The sequence below is a fragment of the Hippoglossus stenolepis genome, chromosome 14, assembly GCF_022539355.2.
Source record: "Hippoglossus stenolepis isolate QCI-W04-F060 chromosome 14, HSTE1.2, whole genome shotgun sequence".
NCBI lineage: Eukaryota > Metazoa > Chordata > Actinopteri > Pleuronectiformes > Pleuronectidae > Hippoglossus > Hippoglossus stenolepis.
The window spans coordinates 18,368,094-18,385,436 of record NC_061496.1 but is presented as its reverse complement, the minus strand read 5'-3'; the positions used below and the strand labels follow the sequence as shown (position 1 = coordinate 18,385,436).

General features: G+C 39.2%; 3 protein-coding genes and 1 long non-coding RNA gene across 6 annotated transcripts; 3 read left to right on the top strand and 1 right to left on the bottom strand.

The window, feature by feature from the left end:
* The first annotated feature begins 2,798 nt into the window (after positions 1-2,798).
* On the top strand, positions 2,799-5,445 carry LOC124854655 (serine protease 57-like). Its single transcript, XM_047342798.1, has 5 exons — positions 2,799-2,905; positions 3,057-3,210; positions 4,373-4,502; positions 4,628-4,882; positions 4,991-5,445. Exons 1-5 carry the CDS (start codon positions 2,821-2,823, stop codon positions 5,141-5,143), a joined length of 777 nt encoding a protein of 258 aa, XP_047198754.1. The 5' UTR covers positions 2,799-2,820; the 3' UTR covers positions 5,144-5,445.
* A 3,660-nt stretch (positions 5,446-9,105) lies between these two features.
* On the bottom strand, positions 9,106-13,566 carry LOC124854691. 2 transcript variants are annotated; one of them, XR_007034817.1, is made up of 3 exons: positions 13,398-13,566; positions 10,633-10,784; positions 9,106-10,548 (listed from the first exon to the last, which is right to left on the bottom strand). It is a non-coding gene; the product is annotated as an uncharacterized LOC124854691 (long non-coding RNA). The 2 variants fall into 2 exon arrangements; XR_007034816.1 differs by lacking the exon at positions 13,398-13,566 and adding an exon at positions 12,365-12,761.
* Positions 10,018-11,144, top strand: LOC124854689 (serine protease ami-like). The gene is made up of 3 exons (XM_047342936.1): positions 10,018-10,175; positions 10,301-10,555; positions 10,664-11,144. The coding sequence occupies exons 1-3, from the start codon at positions 10,164-10,166 to the stop codon at positions 10,802-10,804; spliced, it is 408 nt and encodes a 135-aa protein (XP_047198892.1). The 5' UTR covers positions 10,018-10,163; the 3' UTR covers positions 10,805-11,144.
* On the top strand, positions 12,887-17,341 carry LOC124854688 (spindlin-1-like). Of its 2 annotated transcripts, none has more exons than XM_047342935.1 (5): positions 12,887-12,976; positions 13,631-13,669; positions 14,011-14,258; positions 14,353-14,586; positions 15,261-17,341. In XM_047342935.1, exons 2-5 carry the CDS (start codon positions 13,650-13,652, stop codon positions 15,464-15,466), a joined length of 708 nt encoding a protein of 235 aa, XP_047198891.1. In that variant the 5' UTR covers positions 12,887-12,976; positions 13,631-13,649; the 3' UTR covers positions 15,467-17,341. The 2 variants fall into 2 exon arrangements, with proteins under 2 accessions (XP_047198891.1, XP_047198890.1); XM_047342934.1 differs by lacking the exon at positions 12,887-12,976 and adding an exon at positions 13,013-13,152.
* The last annotated feature ends 2 nt before the right edge of the window (positions 17,342-17,343 follow it).

Here is a 17,343-nt window from a genome sequence, read left to right as displayed (position 1 = left end):
CCTCTCCACATATGTTGGGATGAGTCTTTAGCTGAAAATGTAAAATAAAGAAACATGGTGAATGGTCTGTATTGTTATAGCGCTTTTCTAGTTTTGATGACCACTCAAAGCGCTTCACTGTACAGGTAATTGCCATTCATCCATTCAGGGAGGGTTCAGCATCTTGCCCAAGGTCACTTCATCATGCAGATGGGGGAGACATTGATTAAACTGCCGACCTACTGGTTAGAGGACAACCGCTCTACCCCCTCGGCCACAGTTGTGTGTGTTTCACATGTTTTATGATCTTTATCTTCTTTACAAGAACATACAGGAAAGTCACACAAGTTCCCAGAGTGAGTTAAATACTCTATTTTTAGCAAATTATTTAATGTTCTTATTATATATTATATTTTTATCAACACTGAAAGGAGAAGACATATGAGGTCAGGCCTAAAACTTAAATGACTCATTCTGTAGCACATCTGATACAGAGATATGGATAAGTTGAGGCAATAATGAATTACTGCACAATGAATCATTTGTAGAGGAATAACAGACCTATTGTTTGGATTTTTGTTTGGCGCCCTGTAATGATGAAATAATGGTTGGCTGTGTTTCATCTACTGCAGTTTGCTACAGAACTCGAATGCATGTTTCAGTGGACTCTCCAGAGTTCATTTACAAAAAAGTCTTGATTTTGCATTTGATTTTTTTCATCAAGAATTATTCCTCTGAGAAATTTACAAAAAAGTTGAGAAAGGCTGAATATTGCAATGTTAAAGAAAGTGATCAAATAAATTCATGGATGGGGAGGGGCTTAATGGAGATACAGATGAAAATATGACCTCATTGGTGGAGGTAAAAAGGCAAACTTCAGCCACTGGGTGTGTGTGTTCTGTTCTATCCCCAGCAAATTGGGTGTTTGGGTGTAAAAATCAGCTCAAATATCTCGAGACAAATGTTTTAGTTGTGCTTTTATGGGAGAGTAAAAAATGAAGTGTGATATGATGATATGATACTGAAGGAGACAAAGACATTTGGGCCCGAGTAGGATTTAAACCCCATAGACCAGGGGTCGGCAACCTTTTTGACAATAAGTGCCAATGTAAAATGTTCTTGTGAATTAGTGTGCCATATCAACATTTTTTTATATTAAGTTTTATTATTGAACCACATTAATATTTCCAACAGACATGTCATTTTATTCCATCCATATTGGCTATATATAGAACAACACTTTAAAGAAACACGTTTATCTCATTATGATTGCAATAATAAGTTTGTCATTAACCCGCACCAACCACACTCATGTTCAGAATTGCAAAAGCTTGCTTCAAAGACTTTGAGAGAGTTGGCTTCTCATACCTGGACACTGCACGTTTGATCGATTCTCCCTTGTCTGCCTGATCTTTGAAACTTCTTTCGTGTCATGTTTCAAAGTGGCGCTTAACACTAGACGTTCGGCACACAACATTTTCAAAACATAACGTGCACACAGCACGGCCCTTATGAAAAACAAAGCCATAGTCTTCTGCCCATGAGGGCTGAAATGCCCATACCTCCGGTTTTTTAGACAGCGGGTTGCCATCGTCAACACACATGAACGGCTGCACTTCGCAGAGATTCATGTGGGGAAATGCGAGCAGCGCCGGCTGCGAGGCTTCTTATTATTATTATTTAATGGCGATTGGCATCCAGCCTATGGTGCATTACTGGCACCTAGTGTCTGGGAGGTGTTAACATCACTCAAGCTAAATAATTGAGGCTGCGTGACGGCAAAACCTTTGAACATTTCTTTAATAAGTGTGACAATGATTATGGCGCCGTGTGCCATCATTGGAACGCGTGCCTTAGGTTGCTGACCCCTGCCATAGACTATAGACTATCATATGATACCTGCATAAATATCAATCAAAATTCCTTCTCATTCCATGTCTAGAATGTTTGCAAACTAACTAATCATTGTTACATTCATTTGAGAAATGCTGTTATTTCCTGACTCACGTCATATTCAACAAGAACATTCATCAAAGTTTAATACAGTTTTTCAGGTGAATTTAATAAAGATGTACTTTCTGTTCCCAACAGATGAGTTCAGTTTCAGGCTGTGGTATGTTGCATGACTCAAAACCACATTCCTTCTACAAAACTGTTTTTTAAACACAAGTAATGTAACCTTGTAGAAAAGAGGAAACTGATATAACTGTCATTAATTAAGCAATAACAAAGGCCACATTTATCTGATAAATTTCCATTCATCTTAAGTGTTGAACTTTGCTGAAAAAGAGTATGAACTTCAAGTGAGTTGCACAAGATAGTTTGAACGAGTGTGTGAAGAATCAAAGGAAAAGCTGGATCTACTGCATTTAAATGAGGTTTTATAGAGAAGTAGTCTTTTTTCAGACACATGGTAACAAGTAGAGCAAACCAGTAACTGCCACTAATGTGTAGCTGAGATACAAAATGTGACGTTGGCTTCAAGACTTGTTTCAATTTAAAGGGACTGTTGGGCCTTGGTGGTGTTATGGATTCTACTGCGTGCAAATCTGGTTTCTATTTTATTAGCAACTGTTTTGACACATATTTACTTTAAATTCTACAGTCAATTCTTGAAAGTGCAGACATGATTCTGGGGGACACATATAGCAAACGTGAATAAGAATCATGAGCCACTAAAGCTGTTGAAGCATTAACCACAACTGTCCTTTGCATCAATTATGAAACTCTGTTTGGAAAATAAACCCATGTCTTTTGTCACAGCTTCACAAAAAGCATGTTAGCACATTCACTGAAGCAATAAAGACCACAAAATAAGCAAGAGGTTTTCTTCTCCAGAAAATGTATAAAACCAAGAGCGGAAGGCAGATCAGAGGAGGGACCATGGCGATCAGTTTCCTACTCCTGCTGGTCTTTGTCCTAAATGGTGAGCTACACCTTCTTAATGATAAAATCCTGAATCAAACAAGCAGCAATTTTTTCTTTCTGGTTTCTGTATATGGTAAAAAAAAATTAAAAGCTACATATGAATTAAGTTGGATTATGATAATTGAATAATGATGCATTTTGTGTTTCAGGAGCTGATGGTTCTCATATTGTTGGCGGTAGAGATGCCGCCCCCCACTCACGCCCCTACATGGCTTCGCTGCAAGTCCGAGGTCGCCATAACTGTGGGGGAGCGCTGGTGAGAGAAGACTTTGTGCTCACGGCAGCTCATTGTAAGATTGATGAGTAAGCTCAAAAACATACTTCTTACAACAACAACAACCATAACAGATACCTTCGGATTTTGAATCATTTTTAAGTGACGTATTTTCCTCAACTTCATAATGACAATCTCTGTCTGAATTAGAGATTTTCGGAGAAAACAAAGAATCACAATCGGGCCGAGTATGTCTGCACATACAAGGATATTGACTCTATTATTAAATTGCTCTCAGTGCACTAACTTAGAAATAGACATACAGCGAGGGACCAGGACAACTAAAAACTTGGTTAGGTTAAAGAATGGTACAAAAATATTTAGATATAATTATACTTTATTTAGTTATCATTGTATTTATAATACAGTATTAAATTAATATGTGATTATATTGGTGGCTGCAGGTTTGGACTAGTGGAATGAAATGAATAATAAATACTGTGTAAAGACGAAGACAGGGTATAGATATATACATTGTACTCTATACATTTTTAACAATAATGTACAGCGAGCAGGATATATACTGACAGTGATGATGACGTCATGCAAAAACTGTGCATATTCTGACTTGCACGGAAATTAGTCTGTTGTGGATTTCCTGTTGAACCACTGAACACAAAGAATAAGAATGACCTCATAAACTGCTGGTTTGACAATTAACAAAAGCAAATAAAATGTATCCAAACTAATATATTCGTACCACAATTTTAAGTATTCTTGAAGTCGAGGGGAAGCGAAAATGCCGTCAGCTGAGAACAGAAAGACTCTTCCACAAACTCTCTGACAGACCACATGTGTGTCACATGTTTGAGACAAGATTAGATAAAACACAGTAGACCGAGACCCCAATCTTTATCTCTGGTCTTCTAACCCAACGTTAGAATGTCTCAACATGTCCACTGAAGCGGAGTCCAAACATATCCTTTTTATGGAAGTAAAGGACAAGTTAAGGACTTTGAACCTTATATCTATATTTCATCACACATGACAAGGATTTGTCCTCAAGAACTTCTGAGAAAGGTTTAATTAATGATAAAATAACCATCTAAGTCTCAAAGTTAATCTAGTTAGTCAGTGTTCATTCTCAGCATCTCACATCTGAACACAGACCAATGTGGAAAATGATTTCTGTGTATTTGCAGCCTTGACATCATATCTAATGTCTGGTCTTCATTAAATTGTGATTTCTAGAACATACACAGTTGTGCTCGGCGTTGATTCCCTGTCAGCTAACGAGAGTACAAAGCAGGAATTCAGAGCTGTCAGATCCATTCCCTACCCTTGGTATGATAAACCTGCAAATGACATCATGCTCCTGAAGGTGAGGACAGTTTCAACTGTTGTCTACAGCACTTTCACATTTTCAGTATTGTCTCTAGCTTGCACAAAATCCATGAAACCAGATGCATTTTCTGTATTTCTCAATCATCAATCCCCTCATCTCAGCTGAACGACAGAGCACAACTGACTGCAGCAGTACAGCTGATCTCTCTGAAAACAAGCAGGGTGGCAACAGGAAGTCGCTGCCTCACAGCCGGCTGGGGGGACATAGGGGATGACGGAACCAAACCCAACACGCTTCAGGAAGTCAACGTAACCACGCTGTCACTGCAGACATGTCGTAGGATATGGGGATCGGTTCCCATCACTAGATCAATGGTTTGCGGTGAAGGAGAGAAAGCTTTTCAAGGCTTCTGCTTGGTGAGAAAATAAACGGGCTGGTCATTGATCAAGCATAACTGAACACAGGAAAAAAAAGTATTTTTAAACACACCTACTGTTAAGTGACATGTATGTTTTCTCTTCAAGGGGGATTCAGGTGGCCCTCTGGTGTGTGATGGAGCTGCAGCAGGCGTGGTCTCCTTCTCTGGCCGGCTATGCGGAAACCCCAAGACCCCTGATGTCTACACAAGTGTATCCTCCTTCGGGGACTGGATTAGGGAAGTGTTAAAAAGGAATTAGGCAAATCAAATTACTGATAATTCGTGTGGATGATGGGGTTGTATTCTTCAAGACAAAGCAAACGTGTGGTGCTACGTTGTTTAATATCTGTGCAGTGCTGTGGTTTTGTTTTTCAGTTGGCACTTTTTGGTTTTAAATGGGTCACGCAAAATGCTTTACATCATACATTTTCAAAGTATACCAAACTGAACACGGAAATAAAGTTAGCATGAAAGTGTTGTGTAAATTACATTGCACACATTTCTGTATTGTTTTGAAAATGAATAAAGCCATGAAATCTGTTGTCAGCTCTGGAAAAATAATGTTTGATGGGTCAAAGTTTTGTTCAGTGTCGATAATGTCGATAATTTTATCGTTATCAGCTGGGACCAGGTATGACAGCCTATAAAACATCAGTAAATGCAGACGTTCACATTTACAAACGCTCATGAAAATGTACTAAAAATGCTTTTTTAAAGATGCACAAGCGTGGGTCTGAGTTTACATTTAATGATCAGTGCTTAGGTTCTGCAGCAGTATTTGTATCAGTTGATTCAAATGCTGTCAGTAGAGTGTGTATACCTCCACCAAGGCCCAACCGTCCCCTTATAAAACCACATTTAAGTTCGCTAGATCCAGATTTGTATTTGGATCTGCACCAAATCGTACACACTCGTAAATATCAGTCCCCGAAACGTGACTGATTTTTCTCATCAGGATCCATAATAATTATCTCAGAAATCAACTATAATGTTGAAAAACACAACTTTATACAGAAATGAACTGGATCCACAGCCTGATGCACATGAAAACATAAACTGTTTGGCAGAGGTAGCAATATTTTGTATTATGCACTAGCACCGGTGCTAGAGTCTTATCTATATATTCTATATGCTGAGATTGATATATTTTAACATTTGTTTTATTAATTCCACCATTGGTTTAATTTATACGAACGTTGATTTTATATTTACTTATTTATTTTTTAAGGGCTCCGATTTTACTTCTGTGCTTCTTGCTCAAGGAGTTATTTTGAATAGTGGTGGGATGTAACAAAAGTACATTTTCTTCATGTATCTGTGTTTAGTCGATTTATTTTCAGGTACCTTTCACATTTACTTTACTACATATATCAGCAAGTATCTGTACTTTCTACTTCCCTACATTTCAAAAAAACATTGCATTTAAGTTCAATTCATGTATTTCTTTTATATTTTGGAAAGTAATCAATAATAATAGTGGAATTAGTCCATTGATCCAATCAGAGCAGCAGCTCTCACCGAGGCCACCGCTGAGACACAGTCACTAAATAATATGACAATGTAAATATTCTCAGTAGAAACATCCGCAACATTCTTTGTTAATATGACAGAGTCAGTACCATTCTTGTCTTAAACAGAATACCGTTATACAGTTAAAGATGTAATAGATTAATCTAGTAACCTATTCCCGAATTCAAGTAGACCATTGCATTCGGGAATAGGCTACTCTCTACAAGTACTTTTACTACTTTAAGTATATTAAAACCAAGTACTTACTTACTTTTGGTCAAGTAGAAAATGTATTTTTGCTTTAACTTAGTAAGATTTTTAACTTACAACTCATCAAATGAATCTATAATAAAAGGGAGAGTGCTGTGTAACTGGAGAGGGTTCCACAAGATGTCCTAGTAAAGTTGTTGATGAGCTGAGAGTGGTAGATATGCCAATGATTGTGGTGGCAAACAGACTGGAGCGGCAGGAGCCCCGGATGTAAGTCCTCATAAATTGCCGGCTGCTGAATCTGTCAATCGGGCGATCTGCACCAAGTTCAATTTTTTTCTTCGAATGAACGCCTTGTGAAAGGGTGTTTTTGTAAAGAGATTACACAGTTCCACTTGAGGTCACCATATCTTTGCTGGTCAGCTCCCAACAGAAGTAATTAAGTGAGAGGCGATTTACCTGTGAGGGTCGATCAATCACAGTAGACAAAAAAAAAACGTAAATTAATACCTATTTGCTGGAAATAAAAGTGGGAGTGTCTGGGGCGCAGAGAGCCTGTGGAAAATCCACAACAACCAATTAAAGAGCAGTCTCAGGTTCCGTGGTTGGCAAAAGTTTAAGGACCCACATTCACATCCATTTTGCCGCGCCCCACACCAGGAAGTATATGTATTTAGACAGAAAGTAAACAAATACAATTTGAAAATAATTTCTATGGAAGGCTCTCAGGTGCTTACGGTCTACCAGGTGCATTGTACGAGTAATGTATTATTATGTAATTAAAATATGTGTTACATATTTAAAAAGGGGTTTCGTCTCAGAGTGTTGGAGGGCACGGCACCCCCACCCTGTATTAACAAGCCACCACTGGTAGGTGGATATGACACAAACAAAGGATTCTGCCAGGTGCTTCCTGTCCTTCCATAAAAAAGACAAAAAGCAACACTACGCAATTGTTTTACCTTAGAATAACCTTAGCAGCTTCAAAATTAGATTGATGGTACAGACACATGGAATATGGAGAATAGTGGCACTCCTCTCCTTGAATGCTTTTTCTTGCTTTTTAAAGCTTTGGTTATCTCCGATGAGAAAAGCGTAACCAACTGATAGTTGCAGTTTAAATTGCCAGAATCAGGCCCAGCAACAGAACTAATGCTGAACTGTAGATTAGTTCAAACACTTAAAAGTCAGTAAAAATGTGGTTATCTTTGGTATTCAGCAAAGAATATGAAAAATTCCAAACAGAGTTTGGTGTATTTGTTAAAGTGGCATCTCCTCTGGTTCAGGAAGCTGGGGGGCATGGGTAATATCCACTGTTTCAGCTCATGAGTGGGTTAACGCAGTCAGAGATCCAGTCAACAGAATGTTTTTTCCCTATTTGAGGAAACGTACTCAGCATATGTGGCTGCAGAGGGCGCTGCTGCTAAGTAAAAGTTACATGGTGTTGCTTTAAGATACATGTAGTGGTTCAGCATCTTGCCCAAGGTCACTTCAACATGCAGATGGGGGAGACATTGATTAAACTGCCGACCTACTGGTTAGAGGACAACCGCTCTACCCCCTCAGCCACAGTTGTGTGTGTTCCACATGTTTTATGATCTTTATCTTCTTTACAAGAACGTACAGGACAGTCACACCTAAAACTTAAATGACTCATTCTGTAGCACATCTGATACAGAGATATGGATAAGTTGAGGCAATAATGAATGATTGCACTATGAATCATTTGTAGAGGGATAAGTAGAATTATTCCTCTGAGAAATTTACAAAAAAGTTGAGAAAGGCTGAATATTGCAATGTTAAAGAAAGTGATCAAATAAAATTCATGGAATGGGGAGGGGCTTAATGGAGATACAGATGAAAATATGACCTCATTGGTGGAGGTAAAAAGGCAAACTGCAGCCACTGGGTGTGTGTGTTCTGTTCTAGCCCCAGCAAATTGCGTGTTTGGGTGTAAAAATCGGCTCAAATATCTCGAGACAAATGTTTTAGTTGTGCTTTTATGGGAGAGTAAAAAATGAAGTGTGATATGATGATATGATATTGAAGGAGACAAAGACATTTGGGCTTGAGTAGGATTTAAACCCCATAGACTATAGACTATCATATAATACCTGCATAAATATCAATCAAAATTCCTTCTCATTGTCTATAATGTTTGCACACTAACTAATCATTGTTACATTCATTTGAGCTCCGAGTCCTTATCCATTTTTTTAATTTTCTTTCTTGCATTTATTTGTTGTTTATTTTTGCATGTATTGTTATTATTTCTATTCATTTTAATTCATGAGTGTGTATGCATGTGCTTGTATGTGTGTTTATACAATTTAATAATTTAGTTTTTATGCATTTTCTTTATTTCCTTTCTTCCGTTCCTTCTGATTAATTAATGTTTCCTGAGGGGGAAATATGTTTGTGTCTAAGTCACTCTTTCAGTGTTTGTTGCAAAATACCTTAAAACATTGTCTTAATTTGTTTCCTATGATAACATTCTTCATATCACAATTAAAAAAAGAATTTAATAGTTTTTCCTGTGTTTACTTGAGCCCAATACAAATTCAACAGCGTTAAAATGCTGTTATTTCCTGACTCACGTCATATTCAACAAGAACATTCATCAAAGTTTAATACAGTTTTTCTGGTGAATTTAATAAAGATGTACTTTCTGTTCCCAACAGATGAGTTCAGTTTCAGGCTGTGGTATGTTGCATGACTCAAAACCACATTCCTTCTTCAACACTGTTTTTTAACCACAAGTAATGTAACCTTGTAGAAAAGAGGAAACTGATATAACTGTCATTAATTAAGCAATAACAAAGGCCACATTTATCTGATAAATTTCCATTCATCTTAACTGTTGAACTTTGCTGAAAAAGAGTATGAACTTCAACTCATCACTGTCACCAATTGCTGTAGTTTCTAAAGTAAAGATTTACAATAACATATTGTTCTATCATTTAAAAAAGTTGCAATGCTTCATCAGTCCAAAATGCCGTCAGCTGAGAACAGAAAGACTCTTCCACAAACTCTCTGACAGACCACGTGTGTCACATGTTTGAGATAAGATTAGATAAAACACAGTAGACCGAGACCCCAATCTTTATCTCTGGTCTTCTAACCCAACGTTAGAATGTCTCAACATGTCCACTGAAGCGGAGTCCAAACATATCCTTTTTATGGAAGTAAAGGACAAGTTAAGGACTTTGAACCTCATATCTACATTTCATCACACATGACAAGGATTTGTCCTCAAGAACTTCTGAGGAAGGTTTAATAAATGATAAAATAACCATCTAAATCTCAAAGTTAATCTAGTTAGTCAGTGTTCATTCTCAGCATCTCACATCAGAACACAGACCAATGTGGAAAATGATTTCTGTGTATTTGCAGCCTTGACATCATATCTAATGTCTAGTCTTCATTAAATTGTGATTTCTAGAACATACACAGTTGTGCTCGGCGTTGATTCCCTGTCAGCTAACGAGAGTACAAAGCAGGAATTCAGAGCTATCAGATCCATTCCCTATCCCGGGTATGAGAACCATGCAAATGACATCATGCTCCTGAAGGTGAGGACAGTTTCAACTGTTGTCTACAGCACTTTCACATTTTCAGTATTGTCTCTAGCTTGCACAAAAACCATAAAACCAGATGTTTTTTCTGTATTTCTCAATCATCAATCCCCTCATCTCAGCTGAACGGCATGGCACAACTGAGTGCAGCAGTGCAGCTGATCTCTCTGAAAACAAGCAGGGTGGCAACAGGAAGTCGCTGCCTCACAGCCGGCTGGGGGGACATAGGGGATGACGGAACCAAACCCAACACGCTTCAGGAAGTCAACGTAACCACGCTGTCACGGCGGACATGTCGTAGGAGATGGGGATCGGTTCCCATCTCTAGATCAATGGTTTGCAGTGAAGGAGCGAAAGCTTTTCAAGGCCCCTGCAGGGTGAGAAAGTAAACGGGCTGGTCATTGATCAAGCAAAACTGAACACAGGGAAAAAAAGTATTTTTAAACACACCTACTGTTAAGTGACATGTATGTTTTCTCTTCAAGGGGGATTCAGGTGGCCCTCTGGTGTGTGATGGAGCTGCAGCAGGCGTGTCTCCTTCTCTGGCCGGCGATGCGGAAACCCCAAGACCCCTGATGTCTACACAAGTGTATCCTCCTTCGGGGACTGGATTAGGGAAGTGTTAAAAAGGAATTAGGCAAATCAGATTAACTGATAATTTGCCGGTGTGGATGATGGGGTTGTATTCTTCAAGACAAAGCAAACGTGTGGTGCTACGTTGTTTAATATCTGTGTAGTGCTGTGGTTTTGTTTTTCAGTTGGCACTTTTTGTTTTGAAATGGGTCACGCAAAATTCTTTACATCATACATTTTCAAAGTATACCAAACTGAACACGGAAATAAAGTTAGCATGAAAGTGTTGTGTAAATTACATTGCACACATTTCTGTATTGTTTTGAAAATGTGAAATTTGTATTAACATGATGAAGAAAGCCATGAAATCTGTTGTCAGCTCTGGAAAAATAATGTTTGATGGGTCAAAGTTTTGTTCAGTGTCGATAATTTTATCGTTATCAGCTGGGACCAGGTATGACAGCCTATAAAACATCAGTAAATGCAGACGTTCACATTTACAAACGCTCATGAAAATGAACTGAAAATGCTTTTTTAAAGATGCACAAGCGTGGGTCTGAGTTTACATTTAATGATCAGTGCTTAGGTTCTGCAGCAGTATTTGTATCAGTTGATTCAAATGCTGTCAGTAGAGTGTGTATACCTCCACCAAGGCTCAACCGTCCCCTTATAAAACCAGATTTAAGTTTGCTAGATCCAGATTTGTATTTGGATCTGCACCAAATCGTAAACACTCGTAAATATCAGTCCCCGAAACGTGACTGATTTTTCTCATCAGGATCCATAATAATTATCTCAGAAATCAACTATAATGTTGAAAAACACAACTTTATACAGAAATGAACTGGATCCACAGCCTGATGCAAATGAAAACATAAACTGTTTGGCAGAAGTAGCAATATTTTTTTTATTATGCACTAGCACCGGTGCTAGAGTCGTATCTATATATTCTACATGCTGAGATTGATATATTTTAACATTTGTTTAATTAATTCCACCATTGGTTTAATTTATATGAACGTTGATTTTATATTTACCTATTTATTTTTTATTTTTTAAGGGCTCAGATTTTACTTCTGTGCTTCTTGCTCAAGGATGTATTTTTTGAATAGTGGTGGGATGTAACAAAAGTACATTTTCTTCATGTATCTGTGTTTAGTCGATTTATTTTCAGGTACTTTTCACATTTACTTTACTACATATATCAGCAAGTATCTGTACTTTCTACTTCCCTACATTTCAAAAAAACATTGCATTTAAGTTCAATTCAAGTATTTATTTTATATTTTGGAAAGTAATCAATAATAATAGTGGAATTAGTCCATTGATCCAATCAGAGCAGCAGCTCTCACCGAGGCCACCGCTGAGACACAGTCACTAAATAATATGACAATGTAAATATTCTCAGTAGAAACATCTGCAACATTCTTTGTTAATATGACAGAGTCAGTACCATTCTTGTCTTAAACAGAATACCGTTATACAGTTAAAGATGTAATAGATTAATCTAGTAACCTATTCCCGAATTCAAAAGACCATTGCATTCGGGAATAGGCTACTCTCTACAAGTACTTTTAATACTTTAAGTATATTAAAACCAAGTACTTACTTACTTTTGGTCAAGTAGAAAACGTATTTTTGCTTTAACTTAGTAAGATTTTGTTCTGTTTATTTGTACTTTTGCTTGAGAAAGACGTTTGAGTACTTTCTCCACCCGTCTGTTTTCTTCTTGTCTGTGTTCGGGACAAATCCCCTCTGCTGAAGTGGTAACGAAGTATTGACTCCTGAGCACAAGGTGACATTGAATGATCCTGTTTACAACTTCAGCAGCTGTCCCGTGCTTTCTGTCCGCAGAGGGTAGACGTGGAGCCGCCTCAGGAGGAATCCTGACCGCCAGGTTCGGATGCAGCGCTTTCTGCTGCAGCTCCTGACATGTTGGTGAGCAGCGTGTTGTCTCAAACAGCTGACGTCCAACCCCCCCCGTTTAAAGTCCACACCGTCGTCACCAAAACACCAACTCCCGGCGTGCATTGCGCCAGCGCTCACGTCCTTCTCCGCGGTCATGGCGGCTGGATGCTCGCTGGGAGCTGGAGTCCTTTTCCCCAACTCCCGTTTTTCCGCCCCCCTCTTTACAGGTTTCGCGAGATTCACGTAGACGCGTCGGTTTGCGGGAGCGTTTGTCCGCCTGACAAACTGGACGATACTGATATGAAATCTGCGTCAAGGTAATAAAAATGCGTTTTCTGAGGAGAGGGCTCAGCTGCTAACGCTATGCTACTGCTGGTGTCTGTTAGCTGCCGCAGGGGGACGGTGCTAGCGCAGCGTTAGCTAGCCGCCTCCACTTGGACCCACAGTCACATCTGCATTGAGGTAGAGCCAGGACAGACAGGAGGAGCTGCAGGTGAGTTGGTGGAGCACAGGGCAGTTTATTTTGCCTCGTCATATTTTAGCTAATGTACAAGTTATTAGCAGCAACATGTCACCGTATTGCGTCCACACACTAGTGATATGGCTGACGTGTTCTCCTGAAGTTGCCTCATTATTCACATTGGCGTCTTTAACCCCTCAACTCAGGCCATATGACAAACCACACGGTCTCTCCTCCGTGGTGCTGTGTGTGTGTTTGTGTGTGTGTCAAACACTGACCTCCATGACTGTGTAGTAGAAGTAAATACCCAGGAAGTTATTACTCCATCATGCTAAACCATTGGCTGCTGGAGTTGTCAGTCTGTCAGGAGAGAGCAGGCTGCTTCCTGTCAGAGCAGAGCTCTGACAGGAAGCACAGGCCCTCTGTCATGGTGGAGCAATACTTTGCATGTGAAGTTTGGCAGCTGTCACGTTGTAACTGAGCATTGCCCTGTTTGTCCTTTGATTTGTAGCCTTTGACTTTCTGGAGGCATGTCCAAGAAAAGGGGCAGGTATGTGGATCTCTGTGTATGACATCATATGTTGCCATTACTGGTGGTTTTTAAGAATATAATGAAACAGTAAAACTACAATGTCCCAAATGGCGAGATTAGAAAATGGTTAATTCACGTGTGAGACATTGGAATTTGCAAATAACGTGTGGCTGATCCAAAGGCTGCAGTGTTGATTTAAATAATCATTACATCAAAAATGAACCTGCATGAGCAAGTGACTTCAGCTTAATCTAATTCTCACATTCAAATTTGATCAAATACAAATTAGTGACATAGCATGAAATCTTAAAAACATTATGCATTTTGTATCTAGTCACATATTCATCCTGTTTTACCAGAAAGCGAAGCAGCGGGGAACTGAGTGACACAGTGAGCCCCGACCCAAATAGTATTCTGGGAGTGCGTATTCAACACAACTGGCGCGAGAAGGGGAACCAGAGCAAATGGAAGGGAACAGTGCTTGACAGGCTTAGTGTAAATCCCTCCCTCTTTATGGTGAAGTATGACGGCTTTGACTGCGTCTATGGCATCGAGCTGTTCAAGGACGAGAGAGTGTCCAACTTGCAAGTCCTGTCAGAAAAAGTTGGTGAGTCAGGAGGAGCAATTTATGTTTTGGATTCTTATTGCAACAGTTGGGTTTTACAGTATATCATACATCCTTTGTGCCCGCATCTCCACAGTAAACAACAAAATCAAGATACCTCCAGGGGCGGAGGAGCTGGTGGGCAAAGCTGTTGAGCATCTTTTTGAAAAAGAGGATGGAGAGAAAAATGAGTGGAGAGGCATGGTCCTCTCCAGAGCTCCAATCATGACCAACTGGTATTACATCACGTACGAGAAGGACCCCGTTCTTTACATGTACCAGCTGTGGGATGACTACGCAGACGGAGACCTAAGGATTCTTCCTGAAGCAGGTACTTGTAACGCGTGTATGACAAAGACAAATCGATACTTGACAAAGCTTCATTAAGTCTCTGGTATTCGTGTTCTGACGTGTCCTAGATAAGATCAGGAGCAACCACAGTGTGATGTAAATCGGTTTTCTCCTAGGGAGGATTGCATCAGTTTTGGTAGACATGAATACCATGTGTGATCACCAACAGTCACAGCGGTCATGGAAGTCTGTATTCATTCGTAGACTCTCTATCACAGGTTTTGTCCGCCGGCAGTAGACAGGGAAAGTTAGAGAGTTAGATCAGACTGTGACATCTTTGGGGGATCAGATATTTATGCTCATGAAAATAATTATGAGAAACTTTCTTGAGGCTCTTTTAGTGTCAGACACTTAAAGTCAATACACAACTGGCCCTAGACCATCATTTATTACAATTTATCTACAATGACCTCTTAGCTGAGAAACTGAGAAACAACACAGACAAGAAGAAAACAGACTGGTGGAGAAACTGAGAAAACAAGACTGGACTAAAGAAAGACTCACAAATGAATCATAATTTTTTTGTACACTACCAGTGAACTAGAAGTTGCATATTTCCTCATTTCATATGACAAAAACTGGTGAGACTGGCAATTTTATTTGTCATTGTATTGTTAATTTTCTGTTGTTATTCTGTTTCATTCCTCCCCCCAGAAAACAAGCACCTGTTGCCTGCGGACAGGAAGCCAGGAGAAGAGACAGAGAGTCTGGTGGGGAAACAAGTGGAGTATGTTACTGACAAGGGCGTGAAGAGAACTGGCCTGGTCATCTACCAAGTCCCGGCCAAGCCCTCGGTCTACTATATCAAATACGATGATGACTTTCACATTCATGTATATGACCTGGTCAAAACCACCTAGAGAAAGTGGACACTGATCTCACCCTCCAGCCCTCCCTCCATCTGCTTCTGTTCCACTCATTGTTACAATCTTGTTATTCAAAGCCATGGCAGGGTTGGGTAGTTAATAGGCTTTATTGTTGAGAAGAAAGTGCAATCTTTTTTTGTATGCACAGCAGAACTGTAGCACCGCTATGCTTTGCTATTTTGAGGGAGTCAACGTGTTTTATTTTTGCTGCTCTACTTTATACTTTAACATTTGGACAGAACAAGATTGCACTGCCCAACAGCTGCAAAGTGCAGTTGATACTGCATTTTGCAATGTTGTCCTGGACACAGTAATCTGTCCATATATTAATTATCATAATTAAATCTAAGTGTGACTAAAAAGCTGCTTAAGATTTCCCTTTAAAGATGCTTTACTTTAGATGTTCTGGGTAGTACGTTTGGTATACACACTTTTGTCTGTGTAGAAGCATTACAGGGAGACATTAATTTAATGTTATGGGTAGATAAATACCTCTACTGTATTTATCTAACAATATCAATATCAGTGTTAGTAGTGGAAGGAATGAATAAAAGCAGCATTGTAAAGTCACCTTAATGAGGCCCTGGTGTTGTCAAGACCAGTTCAAATGAGTTGTGCTCATGTAGAAATATACCCCTGCTTCTTTGCACCATGTTTTTATTGTAGTATCCATGGCGGAGAATTTGCTTTTTTTTCATGCTGTACATCTCTTCTTTAAGCCTTGAAGGAAGGTTTCTGCACAGATTCTAATTAATTAGTTTGCACAGCACAAGGAACATCAGATTCTTTGTCCTGCTATTTGAGATGCTTAATTCCCATGATCCCACACAAATCATCAAGTGCCTTCCGGCTTGTCATTTTGCAATATTGTACATACTGTATACTCTGACTATCTACGCTCTCAATGAATCTTTGCGTATGAAGGCTGCTATTAGGTTTTCATTCAGAAGTGGTGCCACTGACAGCTTGTGGAACGTTTTGCTTTACGTTAGTGCTGTGTTTTTGCTCTATAATGCAGTATGAACAAGTTCTTTAAATATTACACACATCATCATTGGTTGTGAAAAGTCACCGTTGATATTGTGGGGAGCACTTTAACTGTATAAAGTTTACATGTTTAGGTTATGTTATGCTATGTTTCCCCAAAATACAGCAGAGTATTGCTTTATATCACATGGATTAAGAGAAAAAAATTGTTTCAATACATTCAGATGACAGTATTTAATCTGTACAACGTGTGTTAAATGCCTTGTAATGTTGCCTGTTGTGATTATTCACAATATGAATATCTCACTGAAACACCACCACCACCCTTTAGTGAAAGGGTCATTCATACACAAATTATAACAGGTGTAATCAACTGACAAACCACTTTGTAGACAGTAGCTAACTCTGGTTCCAGTCTGTCCCGTCTGTCTGGTATTCTCACAAACACGACATGTATGCTTGCAGTATGGATTTCATCTCAACCTTCTGTCATTCAGTGTATCCCTCAGTAAACTAGTTAATCAGTAGGTGTACCGTTACTGTTATTTTTAACTGTCGGAGCTGCATGCACCATCTGAGCAGTGTCAAAAGAGATTTTCAATTTTAACTTTGGCATTGGAGAAGTGACAGTGTGTGGCATAATTAGTACTGTTTGTTTAAAGCCACTTTTAAAATATCAATCAAAAAAAAGGTTAACACTGTACATCACCCCTAGTGGTGCTGTGGAGTGTTTCTGTGTTGTGTAGAGTGGAGTTACAAACGACTGTGCGCGCTCTTCTTCGTGCTTCAATCACCACCTCCTGTTCTGAAGTTGTAGCAGCATCAACAGGTAATATGTGTCGTTATTATTCTGTCATGGGTAATAAAGACTTTTGCACATTTGA